The sequence below is a fragment of the Hyperolius riggenbachi genome, chromosome 2, assembly GCF_040937935.1.
Source record: "Hyperolius riggenbachi isolate aHypRig1 chromosome 2, aHypRig1.pri, whole genome shotgun sequence".
In the NCBI taxonomy this organism is placed as follows: domain Eukaryota; kingdom Metazoa; phylum Chordata; class Amphibia; order Anura; family Hyperoliidae; genus Hyperolius; species Hyperolius riggenbachi.
The window spans coordinates 392,592,438-392,611,563 of NC_090647.1; the positions used below are offsets into that span (position 1 = coordinate 392,592,438).

At 47.8% G+C, this 19,126-nt stretch overlaps 1 protein-coding gene across 12 annotated transcripts in view; it reads right to left on the bottom strand.

The window, feature by feature from the left end:
* The window catches only part of PLXNA2 (plexin A2), a 3,799,727-nt gene that overhangs the window by 355,428 nt on the left and 3,425,173 nt on the right, over nucleotides 1-19,126 (bottom strand). The window contains exon 28 of one of the 12 annotated variants that reach the window (XM_068269778.1): nucleotides 4,706-4,784. The exons of the other annotated variants lie outside the window; for them this stretch is intronic. Within the exon in view, the coding sequence (XP_068125879.1) occupies nucleotides 4,747-4,784 (38 nt within the window). The 3' untranslated portion in view covers nucleotides 4,706-4,746. Of the gene's footprint in view, nucleotides 1-4,705; nucleotides 4,785-19,126 lie in introns of those variants that run through there. 12 annotated transcript variants of the gene reach the window in all.

Below are 19,126 nucleotides of genomic sequence, written 5' to 3' on the forward strand. Positions count from 1 at the left end.
ATGTTCGGGTTCGGGCCGAACAGGCCGAACATGGGCCAGATGTTCGGCATGTTCGGCCCGAACGCCGAACTCAATGGAAGTCAATGGGACCCCCGAACATGCCCATTTTTGGGGCCCTATGGGGTCGCAGGCATAAGGGGGGAGCATGCCCCGATCGCGGGGGGGTCGGAAATTCCCCCCACCCCCTCCGCTAGCGCTCCCCCCTCTGCCCGCTTTCCCATAAAAAAAGTTTAAGGCAAGTTAAATAGTACTTGATGGCTGGCCTGGCACTGGCAGTGGAGTGAGGAGGAGGAGGAGTCCGAGTAGCAGAGTGACGCGTTGAGGCCGGGCAGCGGGCGGTTCAGCGGTAGTACCCTTGTGGTACTTCCGTCCTTTCTCTGACCTCACGTCCTCTTCATACGAGGGTACGCGTCACGCGTACCCTCGTATGCGTCATCACGTAGAGGACGTGAGGTCAGAGAAAGGGCGGAAGTACCACAAGGGTACTACCGCTGAACCGCCCGCTGCCCGGCCTCAACGCGTCACTCTGCTACTCGGACTCCTCCTCCTCCTCACTCCACTGCCAGTGCCAGGCCAGCCATCAAGTACTATTTAACTTGCCTTAAACTTTTTTTATGGGGAAGCGGGCAGAGGGGGGAGCGCTAGCGGAGGGGGTGGGGGGAATTTCCGACCCCCCCGCGATCGGGGCATGCTCCCCCCTTATGCCTGCGACCCCATAGGGGGGCCATATTGCGGCATGTTCGGGCGAACAGGGCCCTGTTCGGTCGAACAGGGGCCCTGTTCGGCCCTGTTCGGCGGCCATTCAGTAGTTCGGGGCGAACCCGAACTTAAAAGGCCGAACACCATCAGGTGTTCGGCCGAACTCGAACATCACCCGAACAGGGTGATGTTCTGCAGAACCCGAACAGTGGCGAACACTGTTCGCCCAACACTAGTCACCGCCTGCACTGCAGCACCTCTCAGACAGCACGCTGGAAGGGGGGCAGGTCAGGACTTCCAGGGCATACTGCGCCAGCTCACTCCAGATCTGCAAGCGCTCGACCCAGTACTCTAAGGGGTCCACAGGCTCCTCACTGGTGTAAAGCCCATTTAGGACCATATGTAGTCAGCCACCATCCGGGTCAGGTGCTGGCTGTGACTTTGAGAGGAGGATGCTGCTGCATGCACCTCCTCTCTCGGCTGCTCTACCGTCATGTAGAGTGCCTTTGTCAAGGACAGCAGGTCTCCTGGGTGCCTGATGCTGCTGCTGCTGCTGCTGCTGCTGGCTGCAGGCACCGGCTGCTGTGCTGGCTGGACAAGGACAGAGAGGTGGAAGGCTGGGGGAAGGCTTCCTCCAATCGCCGAACAAGGATCTGCTGCAACTCCCTTGTTCGTTGCTCAGGGTCTCCAGCAGGCAGAAACTGACCCACCTTCCCCTTCAGCTGTGGATCCAGGATCATGCTGATGCAGGCGTCCTCCCGTGCCCACATCTTCTTAACCCTAGTGTCTGTGCGCAGGCACCCCAGCATGTGTGCTGCCATGGGGAACAGGGTGGACCATCCAGCAGAGACATCAGGGTCAGTGGCCACAAGTTCGCTGTCCTCCTCCTCTGGCCTCTGGGCCTCTTCCTCCTCTCTCCACCCTCGCACCCCTGCAGCAGCACTCCGCTGTTTCCCCTCAACAGCAACGTCCAGCACCTCCAACTCCTCCTCCTCCAACTCCTATGTAGAAGTGGACTGCGCAGGTGGCTGCTGTTCCAGCTGGATCAGGGCCTCCTCTCCCACATCCATCAGATCAGTCAGGGCCCTGTCCAGCAGACAAACAATGGGCACCCACTGCCAGAGGGATGCCCGTTTCTCGCTGACCAGGTTGGTTCCTTGGAAGCCAACACCAAGCAGACCTGCTGCATCTGCCCCCACTGTGCGTTGGAGAGGAGCTGGAGTTTGGTGGTGCCAGCGAGAGTGGCCTCAACGATGTGGCAGTTGACAGCCCTCCTCTGCTCAACCAGCCACTCCAACATCGCCAGGGTGGAGTTCCAGTGAGTTGGCACATCGATGACAAGGTGATGTCGTGGCAGGCCCTTGCGCTGCTGCATGTCGGCCAGGTTTGCTGCAGCAGCGGCTGAGCGGCGGAAACTGCGCACAAGTTTCCGAGCCGCTTCCAAAAGATTGTCCATCCCCTGGTAGGTGCGCATGAAGTTCTGCACCACCAGGTTCAGGACGTGGGCCAAGCAGGGGACATGGGTCAAGTGTCCCCTGGTGATGGCAGCCAGCAGGTTGGCCGCATTGTCGGATACCACCAATCTGACTCTGAGGCCTCTGGGGGTCAGCCACGTCTTCTCCTGCTCCCTCAGGTAGTGGAGCTTGTTGGCTGCCATCAAACTGTTCTTCCCCAGGCATCTCATCTCCAGCAGCGCTTGGCAATGGTGGGCCTTCACGTTGCTGTTGAGGTGAGGTCACTTGGCAGCGGGAGCTGCTGCCTCTCCCCTGACCCCGTGTGGTGGTACCACATAGTGGACAACTGGTGCTGCTGCTGCTGAATAGCCCGAGGATGGATCTGCTGCTTCCTCGCTTGCGCATTCCACTAGGCTGACCAAGTGGGCTGTGAAGGACAGGTAGCAGTCTGTGCCAAAACGGCTGCTCCAGGAGTCCATGGTGATCACAGTGTGATCGGGCGAGTGGCTCACATTCGCCATAGCGAACTGGTACAGTGCTGGGATTGCCGTGCGGGAGAAATATTGGCGGCTGGGAATTTGCCACTCCGGGATCCCATACTGCAGGAGCGTTCTCATGTCACTCCCCTCCTGCACAAAGGAGTACTGAAGGAGCTGGGAGCACATGGCCTGGGCAAGCAACCCGTTCAGCACCCGGATGCGCCTGTTGGTGGGAGGCAGAACCTTGGTCAGACCGGGAAATGACTCACTGAGAAGGGTCTGGCAGCATTTGCCTGCATGGGAGGAAGAGTGTGGAGGGAACAGATGAGGCCACTGAGGACTGGCTGCCCGGGGGGGGGGGGGGGGGGAGAGCAGTGAGTTTCTGTGCTCCTGCTGCTGATGCTGGATGAGCAGGAGGGTCGGATGCTGCTGCTGAAGGCTGTGCAGTGGCTGTCTGGCTCTGACCACTTCCTGCGGCACTGTCCCTCTGCCTCAGAAACTCAATGTAGTCCTCAAAATGTTTGGTCTGCAAGTGGGTCTGCAGGCACGAGGTACCCAACTTGTTCAGATCCCGACCTCTGCTCAGGCTGTCACCGCAACTGTGGCAAACGGCACAGGTCTTATCGTCAGCGCGCACAGTGAAGTAACGCCAGACTGGGGATTTTAACTTGCCCTTCAAGCTTGAGGGCTGAGGAGCTTTTTTGCCCTTGGAGGGCTGTTTTTTTTCCCCTCTGCTTGGAGGAGCTTTGGTGCGGGTGGTGGTGGTAGCGGCTGAAGCAGCAGGCTGTGGCTCCTGCCTTCCTCGCCCTGTGCTGGCCGCCATACTGCTGCCGCGCCTCTGTGCCAGAGATGCCTCCTCCTCCGTTGACGAGCTGCCTTCACCCAACTGTGCTGGTAGTGACACATAGGGACGATCCAGCACCTCATCATCATCATCCCTAAACATCTCCTCTGAGCCCCCAACCAACTCTTCTGCCGCAACATCCCCTGCATCAGGCCCCTCCTCCTCCTCATGAAAATCAGGTTGTTTTGCGCCAACAACAAACTCCTCCACCTCAAACTTCTCCTCCTCCTCCTTGCATGTCCCCATCATCTCCTCCTCAAACTCGGCAACCACATCCCTCAAAGCGCTCACGGTCCCTGGGGTGAACAGCGAGCTCAGTGAGGGCAGGCTGGTCGCTGGGGTCGACGTGACCTTAAGCACTGCTGGAGGCCTGCTGTGGACCGGAGTGCTGGTGGTGGCACTGGTCTCGCTGGCATTGGAGGTCTGGCTGGAAACTGTGGCTTGCTGCTCCGCTATCATTTCCACGACAACCTGTGCCTGAGTCTCCGCAATGGGCCGGGGGCAACGACCCGTCTCAAAGATGGGCGCAACACGCTGCTGTTGTGCCTCTGCTCCCTCCCCCACAACTCTGTGGTCAGTGGCTGGCGGCGGACCAGTCACAGACCTGCTGGTGCTGCCAGTGGCTGCAGCAATGGCGCTGCCTCTCCTGGTGGTGCCTCGCCCTCAACCTCTGCCAGTCACTGTGCAATAATATAGAAATACAAAAAGAAAAACATACAAAACAAAAAAAAGACAAATAAAAGTCTGTCACACACGGAAGCAATCAATAGGATCGGGCAGATGACAGTCATAGATCACAACAGATGCTGGCCTGGCCTGTGAAGTAACTATTACACAGTAGTGAGGCCTGCGGCACTAAATAAACTCACAGACTATAGCAGTACAAATTAAGCAAACTAGTACGTAGGTAACAACTACTACTAACTATAATCCCTAGTAGTAGTGCAGTAGTCAATAACTAACTCGTGTGACAGACAGTGAGTGACAAAAAAAGTCTGTCACACACGGACGCAATCAATAGGGTCGGGCAGATGACAGTCACAGATTACAACAGATGCTGGCCTGGCCTGTGAAGTAACTATTACACAGTAGTATATTGAAAACTGAACAGAGGCGCCAAAAGTATAAAAACAATACTTAAAATATCTAAAAATGCTTAGGAGTAAGTGGTGGACTTACCTCCTTCAAGCAGACACAAAAACTGTGTAGTTCAACAAAAGTAAATTTATTGGTACACTTCAGGGTTTTGTTTACAATGCGTTTCGCAGGTCTATACCCGCTTCATCTGGCAGTAGAGGTAGGAGTACACTATTAAGAACAAAAGACACGTATTTGGTATGTGATCAGACAAACATGATAAACGTACAGTCAATTTCTTTGTGTATTTTAAGTTGGGAAAAAAGTGAGAATGAAGAGTGGGGGTTATTATTTGTGAAGGGAAGGGAGGGGTAGCTGGGCGGGGTTTGGTTTGATTGGCAGGAAAAATATATATATAATGTAATATAATAGTAGGTGCAAGGTATGATGTGGGCCTGAACAGGAGTAGGGGAGGAGCATCAAAGAGGAGGTGGGGCGGAATTGGCTAGTGTAGTGTAACGATTGGTGTCAGCACGCAGAGAGAATCTGATTATTGGTGATCTGCAGTATCACCAAGAATGCAGATATATACCTGATTATTGATGATCTGCAGAATCACCGATAATCAGATATATTGCTAACCTCTGGACACCTAAGGTATGTGAGTGTTTGGTGTAACCATAATACTTTGAGACATGCACCTGCTGAGCAGGTGATCAGAAGCAGCCTGGAATACTGCTTTTGAGGACACAGGAACCTTCCAACAGCCTGAGATACTCCAAGGGGTGGAGTCAGGCTGAAGGTAGGAGGAACCTGAGCGGGAGTGACACCTGAAGGGTGGATGTCGCCAGCAGGTCTGGAGACTATCTCTTAGGGAGAGAGATAGCTCCCAAGGAATAACAGATATCAAACAATGCCTAGTCTTGGTGTGAGGTCCGTGGTCTCTACACCCTGGAACTAGTCTGACGTATAACACAAATAATAATACAGAGTCCCTAGTCTGGGTGTGAGGTCCATAGTCTCGACACCCTGGAACTAGTCTGGAGCATAACACAAATGATAATACAGTTCCCTAGTCTTGGGTGTGAGGTCCTTGGTCTCTACACCCTGGAACTAGTCTGAATAATAATACAATGATAAACAAAAGTAATCTGGCTCAGTGTGAATTCCCAGGTCCTCCTGGTTCAAACACACTGTAGGATCTGACTATGGTCTGAATGCTTCCATGTAAGTGTTTGCAAAGGCAGACAACCAACAACTGGCAAGCAAGCTGTATATATAGTTGCTGGACTCTGCCGCCCCGCCCGAGCCACTCAGCCAATCAGGAGTCCAGCAGGAATCAGCTGATTGTCCTGATCAGCTGACCTATCTCCTGCTGGTATAAAGGTCCTGACTTCTGGCTCGCGCGCGTAGTTCTCCATCCAGGTGCACTAACAGACTCAGTCACACCAGACACACGTTGCCGCGTGCAAACCGCTGCGCTGGACGCGGAACCAGCCGCCTTACTGTTGCTCCATGCGGCAGATTTTCGCATTCTGCCCTGCTACCAGACACACGCTTCCGCGTTCAAACCGCCGCACTGGACACGGAATCAGCCGCCTGCTCAGTAGCACATGCGGCGGCTTTTCCGCGATCTCTCACAGTCTTGGACGCATGCTGCTGCGTACAAACCTCCGCACTGGACGTGGAGCCAGCCGCCTTGCTATCAGTACACGCGGCTTTTTCACGTTTCCTCACATGTAGGTAAAAAGTACATAGTGCTATGGGGAAGGTTATAGTGATAGGTGAAAACAATATACCATGTGGCACATAGTGCTATGGGGAGGGTTATATATAGTGGTGGTAAAAACAACATACCCTCCCTGGACCTCCACAACCAGGTGGCCCACCCTCACACCCACTTCACCGCCCACCAGCACTGAGTCTAACCATCCCACCACCTCCCCCTAAATTTCCACCCTATCCACCACCGCTCCTCCTTCCACCACCACCAATTATAGCACCATCAAACACTCCCGATATCACCCACGCCCAGAACACCATCACCTCCAAGAAAAACGAAAACACAAAGAAATTCACGGCTTCCACACCGCCACCAAACAGTTTTAACTACAACACTGGGCCCACTGCGTCACCCAAGCCACACTGTCCAAACAACAGCAAAAAAACCTTCACCAATAATACACAACCCAAATCCAAAATTTCCATCACCTCCACCCCGCGTACTGATGGTGATTTGTCATATTCGTTCAATGTATCCCAATTACAACTTTTCCGGAAAAAATACTCCACTTTCCCTCATACCAACAATAAAATCAGACACTGTTAAGCCACACACGACCGACAATCCCTCCCCCCCCTGTTCGGATCCAGAACATGACTCACCCATTCGAGCCTCACAGATCAGCATCTATGACTCGGAACCCACCACACCCAACCTCAACAATCAGGAGAGCCCCATACTAGAGGGGATCATTGACAACACTGCCCCTACGACTAATAGCATGAACACTACTAACAAACCACCTATCATCACCACACAAACATCTATTGAGACATTCTTCCAACAGAACAGAAGTTACCCTATAACCCCCAAGATCATTTCCGTTTCCAATAATGCTGACACCACACTTACCTCGCCTTTTTTAGATCTTCCCGCAACCCTGTCCCAAAACATACTCACAAATCAATTACCCAGCCCAAAAGCATCACGAATTATACTACAACCAAAGAAAAAAAAAACCCTCCCAGAATCCGAAAAAGAGGTAAACGTGGTAAAAGGAAAACGCAACAAACAACAATAAAAGCTGATTCCAAACCTCAACCAAAACAAACCAAGTGCATATTTAACCTGTCCGATCATCAACTATCCCATAGCGAAACAACCCTACTTGAAAAAGGATTGTCATTCTGTCCCACCAATCAATCCAATATGTTTCAAATCTTTTCCGATCTTAATGCCTACATACGTAAATTAACATTAAAACGACATTTTGCTATAAAAAAAAACTGAATCCACCTACTACCCATGAGTCCACAACCCTGATCATAACCAACAATGAGTCCATACCAACATGTACAATATCCACCCCCGAGATTAATACAGAATGTTTCATCACCACGCAGCTGAAGGGTAGATCCCGATTTTATCCCACAGCATCTAAAGGCAACTTCATTGATACCTTCTATTCACTAGTACTGCAGGACCTACAGAACATCCACACAGACAGACCCAACTCCTCCTCCAATCTCACTCGCCAACAAAAGACGGCCATCAAAGCATTACAGAACAATCATAATCTCATCATCAAACCAGCAGACAAGGGGGGAGGGATTGTCATTCTCAACACTAGAGACTATCTGGAGGAAGGAGAACGCCTACTTGGCGACATTAATTATTATGAGATTCTTGACACAGATCCTACCCCAGAGCTCAACAAAAATCTAAAATCCCTCATTAACAATGCATTTTACAGTAACATAATTTCCAAAAATGAGAGAAATTATATCATTAATCAACATCCAAAAACTCCATTCTTTTACTACTTGCCCAAAATCCATAAATCCCTCATCAAACCACCAGGACGTCCTATCATATCCGGCATAGATTCACCCACCAGTAACCTTTCACGTTTTGTCGATCAACATTTTCAACCATATGTACAATCACTTAGCTCCTACTTAAAAGATTCCACACATCTCATTGAACTCCTCAGCTCTATCCCCTGGCAAGATAACTACTCATGGCTCACCTGTGATGTCACCTCCCTATATACAAATATACCACATTCATACGGCATTTTAGCCATCAAATATTTCCTGTCCACCAACCCTCTAATGCCCCACAGTCAACAGTCATTTTTAGCTAATTGCACTGAATTCATTTTACAGAACAATATTTTTACATTCAGGGATAAGATCTATCACCAAACCAACGGTACAGCGATGGGTTCGTCCTTTGCCCCTTCCTACGCTAATCTTTCCATGGGCCTTCTTGAACTCCAAAAAATGCAATCCAATAATCCCTATTCCGATAACATCATATTCTATAAGCGCTACGTTGACGACCTCATTTTCATCTGGAAAGGTAATACGGATCTCATTCCCCTTTTCCTCAATCATCTAAATTGCAATCTGGCTGGACTACAGTTCACATCAAAGTGTGACCCAACAAGCATCGAATTCCTAGATTTAACACTCTTCATTGAATCCAACCTCATCAAAACAAAAACATATTTTAAACCGGTTGATGCCAATAATTACATACACTTCGATAGTTTCCATTACCGCCCCTGGACCATCAACACACCTTACAGCCAGTTTAGAAGGATCCACAAAAACTGTACAGATATCACCGATTACAACTCACAATCTGACATTCTTGCAAGTAAATTCCAAGCTCGAAAATACCCCACAAAATTGATTAAGGATGCTATATTCAAAGCAAAAAAAAACAAAAAATACTAACCCACCATCCAACTATGAACAACCATTCACCACTGACTGCCCTCGGTTCATCACACAATTCAATGCCCAACATCCTCAGATCCGTTCCATTTTGAGAAAAAGGTGGGAAATCCTGCTTCAGGACCCATACCTCCACCCAATCATTCCACCTACCTCTACCATCACATTTACAAGAGTACCTAATCTAAAAAGTCTTCTAGCGCCCAGCTGGTTAAGAACACCCACTACTAACAGTCACACAAACAACCAACATACACACGGATGCGTGCCCTGCAACAACACCAGATGCACGGCCTGCCCGTACAAACCACCACCGTTTTCCAATCCTACAACACTAAATCACAATATTTAATCAGAAACCACTTAACCTGCACATCCAGATATGTCATTTACATTATCACCTGTCCCTGCCACCTTCAGTAGGTGGGTCGGACCACTCAACAAGCACGCAACAGAATTGGACAACACAAAAGAAACATACTCAAAAACTTTCCACTCCATAGCGTATCAAAACATTTTGGCACCCATCACTACAGTGACCCTTCCCTGTTCCGCATCACCCTTATTGAATCCATCTCACAACAACAGCACGACGCTTTTAAAAAATTGAGGGAGAGGGAGATGTATTGGATTCAAATATTAAAAACCCTCATGCCAGAGGGCCTTCATGAACAGCTAGAAGAGATCCATTGATCAACTCTGATTATTCTATTTCTTTTAGTCGCCTCTTTTACTATCTTTGTTTTAGCACTAATTTTATTCAGTCTACTCTTTAAGATAATCTTTTATTGACATATTGGTTTCTTTGATACTTTCTGAGTTTGGTAATTTTATTTCTCATTTAATTTTATGTATATTTATGTTTTTTTTTCTTCAAAGTCATTATAATTTCATCGCATTTCCATTATCATGATTCTTTTATGGCAGCAATCTCATATAGAAAACTGGGGCCAACATCCCCTTCACATAATTAATATGAAGCTTTCTACTGCATTCCTTGTATACTATAATGTTTTCACGCAATTTATTTGTTGTTTATATTCTCCCTCATGATATATGTTGCGATTAGATTCATCCTTATAGAATGTATTCTCCTTTTTTATATATATGTGTGTTTATTTTCTGAAATCTTCCATATTATTTTCATCTATTTATTTCTATATAATTGTTTGGCTGCAATGAGCCTTATATGTTAACAGAAGTACACTTTTCATCAACACTACCAATACTGTCCACTAGATGCCGCTAGTGTACCAAAATAAGAATCATTCATTGGTTTATATAACTATCTGCTACGTTTTTATAAAAAAAAACAGCCTAAATTTAGATCTTATAGATAATTGTAATCATATTCTCTTCTTACGTACGATATCAACCATCTATAGCCCGTTCTTGTATCCTCCGTCCCCGCTCTAATGTTTAAAAGTCCCTACTGGCAACTTTTCCCACACCCAATATGGCGCAGGGTAATCTTACACATGCGCACATACATCGCCCCTAGCTTATTATAATACTCCCGTCGGGCGGAAATGACGCATTGCCTCAGTCTTCCCAATGCGGAAGTAATTACGCATCAGTGCTTCCCCACACGCGGCGTCATGACAACCCATCGGCGCCCTTTGATGATGCGCCATAATGGCCGCATACAATGCGGACATGGCCACAACGGCCCGCCCAGCCTACAATTAATTAGGGGCGTTCCATCCACTACTTAAGCGGCAGGTCAGTAGCACCTAGGCACAAAGGCGCCAGGTGTGATTCTGACATTGTGCTGGTAAGTTCCACGTTTCCTCTCTTCTTCCTACTTGCCTTTTAACCTACCCCTTTTTAAAAAAATGTTTAAATGCTTACACTTACTAAACTACTTTCCATTTAATTAACTCACTCAACTATCTACAATATATACACATATGGTATATTGTTTTTACCACCACTATATATAACCCTCCCCATAGCACTATGTGCCACATGGTATATTGTTTTCACCTATCACTATAACCTTCCCCATAGCACTATGTACTTTTTACCTACACTAGCCAATTCTGCCCCACCTCCTCTTTGATGCTCCTCCCCTCCTCCTGTTCAGGACCACATCATACCTTGCACCTACTATTATATTACATTATATATATTTTTTTCCTGCCAATCAAACCAAACCCCGCCCAGCTACCCCTCCCTTCCTTTCACAAATAATAACCCCCACTCTTCATTCTCACTTTTTTCCTAACTTAAAATACACACATCATAACAAAGAAATGGACTGTACGTTTATCATGTTTGTCTGATCACATACCAAATACGTGCCTTTTATTCTTAATAGTGTACTCCTACCTCTACTGCCTGATGAAGCGGGTATAGACCTGCGAAACGCGTTGTAAACAAAACCCTGGAGTGTACCAATAAATTTACTTTTGTTGAACTACACAGTTTTTGTGTCTGCTTGAAGGAGGTAAGTCCACCACTTCCTCCTAAGCATTTTTAGATATTTTAAGTATTGTTTTTATCCATTTGGCGCCTCTGTTCAGTTTTCAGTACATTATACATCCACCCTTGGTAGAGGGGGATACCCCTTTCTCTTCACGTCTACAGAGAGCGACTTCTTAATCCTGAGAGGGGACAGGTTAATCTCCTCACCTGCTTATACAGTGGTTGCCTGGAGGTAACCCTGGTTTGTGAGTATACATTTTTACTCCTTCTCATTATACCATTTGCCTTGACTTACTGCACTATATTGGGCTCTCGGTTCTCCCCTTTTTATATATTACACAGTAGTGAATCCTGCGGCACTAAATAAACTCACAGACTATAGCAGTACAAATTAAGTAAACTAGTACGTAGGTAACAACTACTACTAACTATAATCCCTAGTAGTAGTGCAGTAGTCGATAACTCGTGTGACAGACAGTGAGTGACAATAAAAGTCTGTCACACACGGACGGAATCAATAGGGTCTTGCAGATGACACACAGCCAGTCACAGATCACAACAGATGCTGGCCTGTAAAGTAACTAACACAGAACTGAAACTAAATAAACTCACAGACTAACAGTACAAATTAAGTAAACTAGTACTAGTACACAACTAACTATAATCCCCAACCTACCTAAGCTAGTAGGCTAAGGCTACCCAGGCTAGCAGGCCCTAGCCTGCACACAGACCTAACACTAGCCTAGCACAGTATACAGTATATACACTACATTAGCTGACTGAACTATAACAATCATAACACTATCTACACAACATTATAATCAATCTGTTTAAAATGTGTGTAGGATGTAAAACGCTGGGTTTAACAGTGAAAAAGCACTTGCTCAGATGAACAGCAGCACTGGAGATACTCTCAGTACCGCAGAGTCACAAGCAAGGATGCGTTCCCTAAGATGGCCGCCGCCTTATATAGAGGAGGGGAGGGCCAGGCTCCCCTCCTCTGATTGGTTGCTAGGGCCTCGGCTAGGGGCCTTCTGATTGGCCCAATTACGTCATCCCATGTATACCGAATCCGAATTCGTGGTCACGGGTTAACACCCGTGATCACAGTCAAATTCAAGAGTAACTATTTGGCTAATTTGGAATTCGAATTCGGGATCAGTATCGATCTTTGAATTCAAATTCGAGTTCTGGAACATTGAAAATCTACCTGTGATAACGGGTAAATTCAAATTTGCGATCTCTGGCGAGCAACCCTGATTCTGGGAATACTTCTCAGCCTGTTGTGAAATTGTTCATCCTATCTGACTGAGTTCTATTTGGTCAAAGTTCCACCACTTTGTGCTTATACTGAGGGCCCAGTAGTGTTTACACCCAGTACAAGGCCTTGTCCTTCAGCTTTTTTATACCGGGGTTCTTCAACAGGCAGGACAGCATGAAAGACCCCATTTGTACAAGGTTGGATGCTGAGCTAGTCAGCCCCTCTTCCTCTTCATCACTGATTTGGTTTGGGTGTTGAAACACCCTCTGGAAAAATACACAGGAGACAAAAAAGAAGGGAGCCCAATGGTGTGGTACGTAAAGACAAATGATAATCATGGAAGTACAAAGAACTACTAACAAAGGTGGGTTGCAGAGGGGCAACTGACCGCAGGAAGCAGGTGGAGAGAATAAACCCGACTCCACTCGGGGGTGGTCCCCCCCGGGGACCTGGATGTGGTCGCACTCCTTTGAAAAAAGAAAGGAGACAGATCTCTACCGTAGTGGAACCCCCTCAGACGGGTGACGTGTGGGGGTAATGGATGCCCTGGTGTATGATAAAAACATTTAAAAACAATTTAAAAGGTAATGAGGTAGCTTACCTCAATGATGACTAAATCTTTGCAACAGCAAAAGATTGTATTTAATGATAGCACAGGCAACGCATTTTGCGGGTCTGAGCCCGCTTCCTCAGGCCAATAACAGTGCCAAACTAAGTGATAAGTTTAGCTTGGGAAGCCTCTCTCTGAGGTCACGCAAGGTCTCCTCCTCCTCTGCCCCCCCCCCCCAGCCCAGCACAAGACCATGATTAGCCGAAGGGTGACCGCAAGCCCCCTGGGATGCCTGCTGCGTTTGGTCTTCCACCTCCTCCTCAAAACCACCTTCGTCTTCCGACTTTCCTTCCTCCTCTGACCCTTCCCTCTGTGTTGCCGCAGGTACAGCAGGTGTTAACAACAAGCCTGGTTGTGGTGATGGTGCCCAAAACTCTTCCTCTTCCTGGTTACGCTCCTGATCCAGCACTCTTCGCAGGGCATGTTCCAGGAAGAACGCGTATGGGATCAGGTCACTGATGTTGCCTTCACTGCGACTCACCAGGTTTGTCCCTCCCTCAAAAGATGCATGAGCCTGCAGGCATTGCGAATGAGCTTCCAGTAACGCGGCAAAAAAATCCCCAGTCCCCGTTGGTCTGTCCTGCCACCGTACTCGTACAGATACTCTTTGATGGCTTTTTCTTGTTGGAGCAGGCGGTCGAACATGAGGAGTGTTGAATTCCAGCGAGTCGGGCTGTTGCAAATCAAGCGCCTCACTGGCAGGTTCTTTTTAAAGCAGGAGGGTACTTTACCCTCTGCCAGAGATTTGCTAAATAGAGACCTGGGAAGGAACATGAGACTAGAGATGTCGTGAACATCAGATTTTGGGTTCGCGAACGTTGAATCCAAACTTCCAGAAGAAGGATTCGCATAAACTGAGGGAACCTCCATAGACTTCAATAAGCAGGTAAATTTCACAAACTACAAAAACTGTTTCTGGCCACAAAAGTGATGGAAAACTAGTTTCAAATGCTCTAACACCTGGACAGGGGCATGGCGGAGGGGGATCCATGCAAAAAGTCCCACCAAAAATTACAGAGTTGATGCAGAGTCGGGTTTCTAATCCCTAAAGGGCAGAAATCGGCTGATTTTCAATGTCCAGAGTGGTAATGTAAGAGTTACGCCCGCTTCACACGGACTAAACTCAGCGTTTAACACACCGCAAAGAGTTGTTAATAGTTGAGACTCTCAGGACTTAAAGGTTAGTCCTCTCGGCTGCAATCTTTGTGTAGTGGTCACCGTGCTTATGTGCGCACGTTGGCGAGAGTACAGGCAATGGCGGTTTTCCAGCCTCTACGATCGGGCTGAGGTAGCTCAGTGACAGTAAAGTGACCCAGAAAACAGTGGTTCTGTGGTGTGGGCCCAGTGTTGACCAAGTAAACTTTATTGAATAATCACCTGAGGTGACCAAAGGTTTTGCCAAAAATTATGCAGCTGATCTATCGAATCTGGTCTGTCCACAATGAAGCAATGACCTTCTCCTCTTGGGTGTGCCCCCAACACACTCATATAGGTAATTGCTTCATTGTGATTAGCAAGCCCCCTCACCAAGACAAGGTAACGGGAATTGACATGATGTACATGCCTTTTTTGTTGTTGTTGCAGCCACAGTTCAGCACCATAGGCCAGAAAAATTAGGCATGTACACATGCCAAAAATGTTTTTTCCTTAAAAATTCAGGATCCACCTGTGGAGTGGAGTCCTGGTCTGGAGTCCTGGTCTGGACACAGTGGTTTACAGATGCTTGGTGGGGACTCACTTAAAAGTTTTCGGACAAGCAGTAAAGATTAGGTAATCCACACTTTTTTGACCTAATCAGCTGCACTTTTCAGTGACAATCCCTTCTCCTGCGCTGAAGGACAGGATGCTTGAGGTGGGGCAAGAGAGAAGTTTGATAGCAAATTGTGAGAGCTCAGGCCACAGGTCAAGCCTACGCACCCAATAATCCAGGGGTTCATCGTTCTTCAAAGTCAGTGGTGCTCAGATACCCCTTTTTTCAAAATCCGGATTGGATCCAGATACCCAGATATCCGATCCGGGTCAGATATCCGATTTTAAAATATTCCAATCCGGATCCGAATTGGATATCCGACCCCAGTATCCGGGATATCCGGGCAAATTCAGATATCTGGATAGAAAACCCAGAAGTGGCCTTTCAATTGCTTTAAAAACGTTTTTTTTAGGGTAAATGAGGCATGTAGCATCATTATGTTTAAAGAGGAACACTAATTGATGATGTGGGGACTTAAAATCCCCCCCCCCCCAAAAAAAAATGGCTGTCAATTAACATAAGGCCTAGGTTCCAGACAACAGTCGTGCAGCCTACATAGTGTCCAAAGTCCAACCGCACAACTGGGACATGGCAGTTTTCAGCCCAGACACCTCCAAAAAATTACGCTGCAATTATGTTTTAGGTTAAATATAGGTGGTATCAGCACAGCAGCAGTGGCCTGTGCCACCCTGGCGGTGTGAGCAGCACAGGCAGCAGGAGCAGGGCAGTGCAGCAGCAGCAGGTGTAATGTCTGCCAGGAGCATGCCGGACGGGCACTGGGCATGTGGCACGTGGCACTTTGCACTTGGCACGTGGCACATGCACTTTGCACGTGTTTGCACGTGGCACTTTGCATGTGGAACTTTGCACTTGGAACTTTGCACTTTGCATATGGCACTTTGAACTCTGCTTGTGTTTGCACGTGGCACTTTGCACGTAGCACTTTGCACGTGTTTGTACATGGCACTTTACACATGGCAGTTTGCATGTGGCACTTTGCACGTGCCAAGTGCTACGTGCCAGCTGCCACATGCAAAGTGCAAAGTGCGATGTGCCAAGTGCCACGTGCCGAGTGACAGTCAGACAGCAGAGGAGAGGACACTAACTGTCACACTGGCACTGCTCAGCAGCACAGCAGTTCTGCAGTAAGCTAACACAGTAGTACTACTACTCTAACTACTACTAGCACTGACTGCAGTACTAAAGTACTGACTACACAATTACACAGTAATGCTATTCCCTAATCCCTAACCTAATCCCTAACCTAACCTATACTCTAGCTAGCTAAGGCTAATAGCTGGCCAGCAGGCAGCAGCTGGCCTGGTCTGTGCACAGCACACACACAGACACATAGCAGCTGCCTGCAGCACTGGAGCACACACTCTGACTGTCACACAATGAAATCAAGCTAATTAACGATTTAACAATAGTGTAGTGATAGTTAAGGGGTTAATCACTGAACAGCTTTAGGTTTACACTGTATACACACTTGCTAGGCCAGCAGTACTGGAGCATGTCTCTCAGTGAGCATTTACAAGCAAGGGACGCTATTTCTCATCATGGCAGCCCTCCTTATTATACAAGGGGGGCTGGCCAGTGTTCCTTTCTGTGATTAGGTGCCAGGGACAGGGTTTAGGCTGGGAGCCCTCTGATTGGATCAATGAGGTCAGGTGGAGATGGCCAGGGTTCCCCTCTGTGATTGGTTGCTAGGGCTTCTGCTGGGAGCCCTCTGATTGGCTCAATGACGTCCTGGACCTCTTACAGTATCTCAATAGTCAGATATCTGCCGGATATCCACGGTATCCATGGATATCTGCATTGCCCAGCCAACTATCCGCAGATAGCTATCCGGATTTGGGCCCAGGTATCCGGAATCCAAATCCGGTCGGGTAGCTGAAAAAAGTTTGGATATCCGGGTTACCGGGATATCCGGAATCCGGATGAGCAGCCCTGTTCAAAGTGTCAATATGAGCAGTTAAGTCCAGGTAGTCCGCTATCTGGCTTCGAGGGGTTCTCAGGGGGTGGATCCCCAAGGGCTGTGGCCAAGCATCGGATAAAAAAAACGTTGCATGTCTGACATCACCATAACATCTGAAGACTGTGCTGTCCTTGCTGGTGTGCCCATGGCAGGAGGAGGATTCTGGGCAGCAATGCTCGAATATACCCAAATTCGATTTGAGTACATTCGAATTCGGGTCCGGGTCAAATTCGGATTCGGACGTAATCACCATAGAATTCGATTAGATTTCGAGTCGTGATCAGTGATTGAATTCGGGTAATAGTCATGATCACGAATTCGGATGGCCTTAAAGCAATTCTTTTTTTAAGGGAAATCACAATTAAATAGGTGTAATACAAAAAAATTGGTAAAAAACTTTTTTCTTGCATTTGCTTGTTTTCTTCTTCTTCTTCTTCTTCTTCTTCTTCTTCTCCTTCTCCTTCTCCTTCTTCTTCTCCTCCAGCTTCTTTTTTTTTGTTGATATTCTTCCTCTTGTACCCAACTTAATGTTTTTTCCCTTACAGAACTCAACTGTTGTAAAAAAATTTCTCCAACAGCATAGCTAAATTTGTGGCGTAATAGCTAGTGGCGCATGGCAGCAGTGCATAATTCTGTGGACCCTGGCGGTGGGAACACAAAAAGCAGGAGGTTAAATACAGCAGCAGGAGGAGGAGGAGGAGTGATGTGTGGCAGCAGGCAATGTAACAGGCCATGGCACCTAGCGTTGGTACCACAGCTGTAAATAAACACCAACAGCAGGTGGTTCCAGACAGCAGTCGTGAAGCCCACATTGTGTCCAATACTCAACTGGGACAGCACAGTTTTCAACCCAGACACCTCAGAATAATTTCTTTTACCAAAAAATGTAGCTATTGTAGTGGCATAATAGCTAGTGGTGCATGGCAGCAGCACATAATTCTGTGGACCCTGGTGGTGGGAACACAGACAGCAGGAGGTTAAATACAGCAGCAGCAGGAGGTGGAGGAGTGACGTGCAGCAGCAGGCAATATAACAGGCCATGGCACCTAGCGTTGGTACCACGGCTGTAAATAAACACCAACAGCAGGAGGTTCCAGAAAGCAGTCGTGAAGCCCACATTGTGTCCATTACACAACTGGGACAGCACAGTTTTCAACCCAGACCCTCCGAATTTTTTTTTTACAAAAAAAAATAGCTATTGTAGTGGCGTAATAGCTAGTGGCACATAACTCTGTGGACCCTGGAGGTGGGAACACAGGCAGCAGAAGGTTAAATACAGCAGCAGGAGGAGGAGGAGGCATGAGTGACATGTGGCAACAGGCAATGTAACGGGCCATGGCACCTAGTGTTGGTACCATGGCTGTAAATAAACACCAACAGCAGGAGGTTCCAGACAGCAGTCGTGAAGCCCACATTGTGTCCAATACACAACTGGACACTGCTAGTTTTCAACCCAGACTCCTCAGAATAATTTTTTTTTTACCAAAAAATGTAGCTATTGTAGTGGCGTAATAGCTAGTGGCGCATAACTCTGTAGACCCTGGCGGTGAAAACACAGGCAGCAGTAGGTTAAATACAGCAGCAGGAGGAGGAGGAGGAGTGATGTATGGCAGCAGGCAATGTAACTGGCAATGGCACCAAGCGTTGGTACCACGGCTGTAATAAACACCAACAGCAGGAGGTTCCATACAGAAGTCGTGAAGCCCACATTGTGTCCAATGCACAACTGGGACAGCACAGTTTTCAACCCAGACACCTCAGACTTTTTTTTTTACAAAAAATATAGCTATTGTAGTGGCGTAATAGCTAGTGGTGCATAACTCTGTAGACCCTGGCGGTGAAAACACAGGCAGCAGTGTAATGATCTGCTCAGCTGCCTGTGCAGGCAGGCAGCTTTTTGACCATTGTTTTGGTTTGCATGCTGCAGGACTCTGGAAAGGAGAGCTTCTGTCAGTTTTGCAGCTTGTGCTTGCTCAGGAATTTGCATACGTTGTCATGCAAATTGCCTGGCCACATTCATTGGAGGCGTGTACTATAAGTACTATGTGTTTCCCACAATGCTTGGCTGGTCATAAGGATT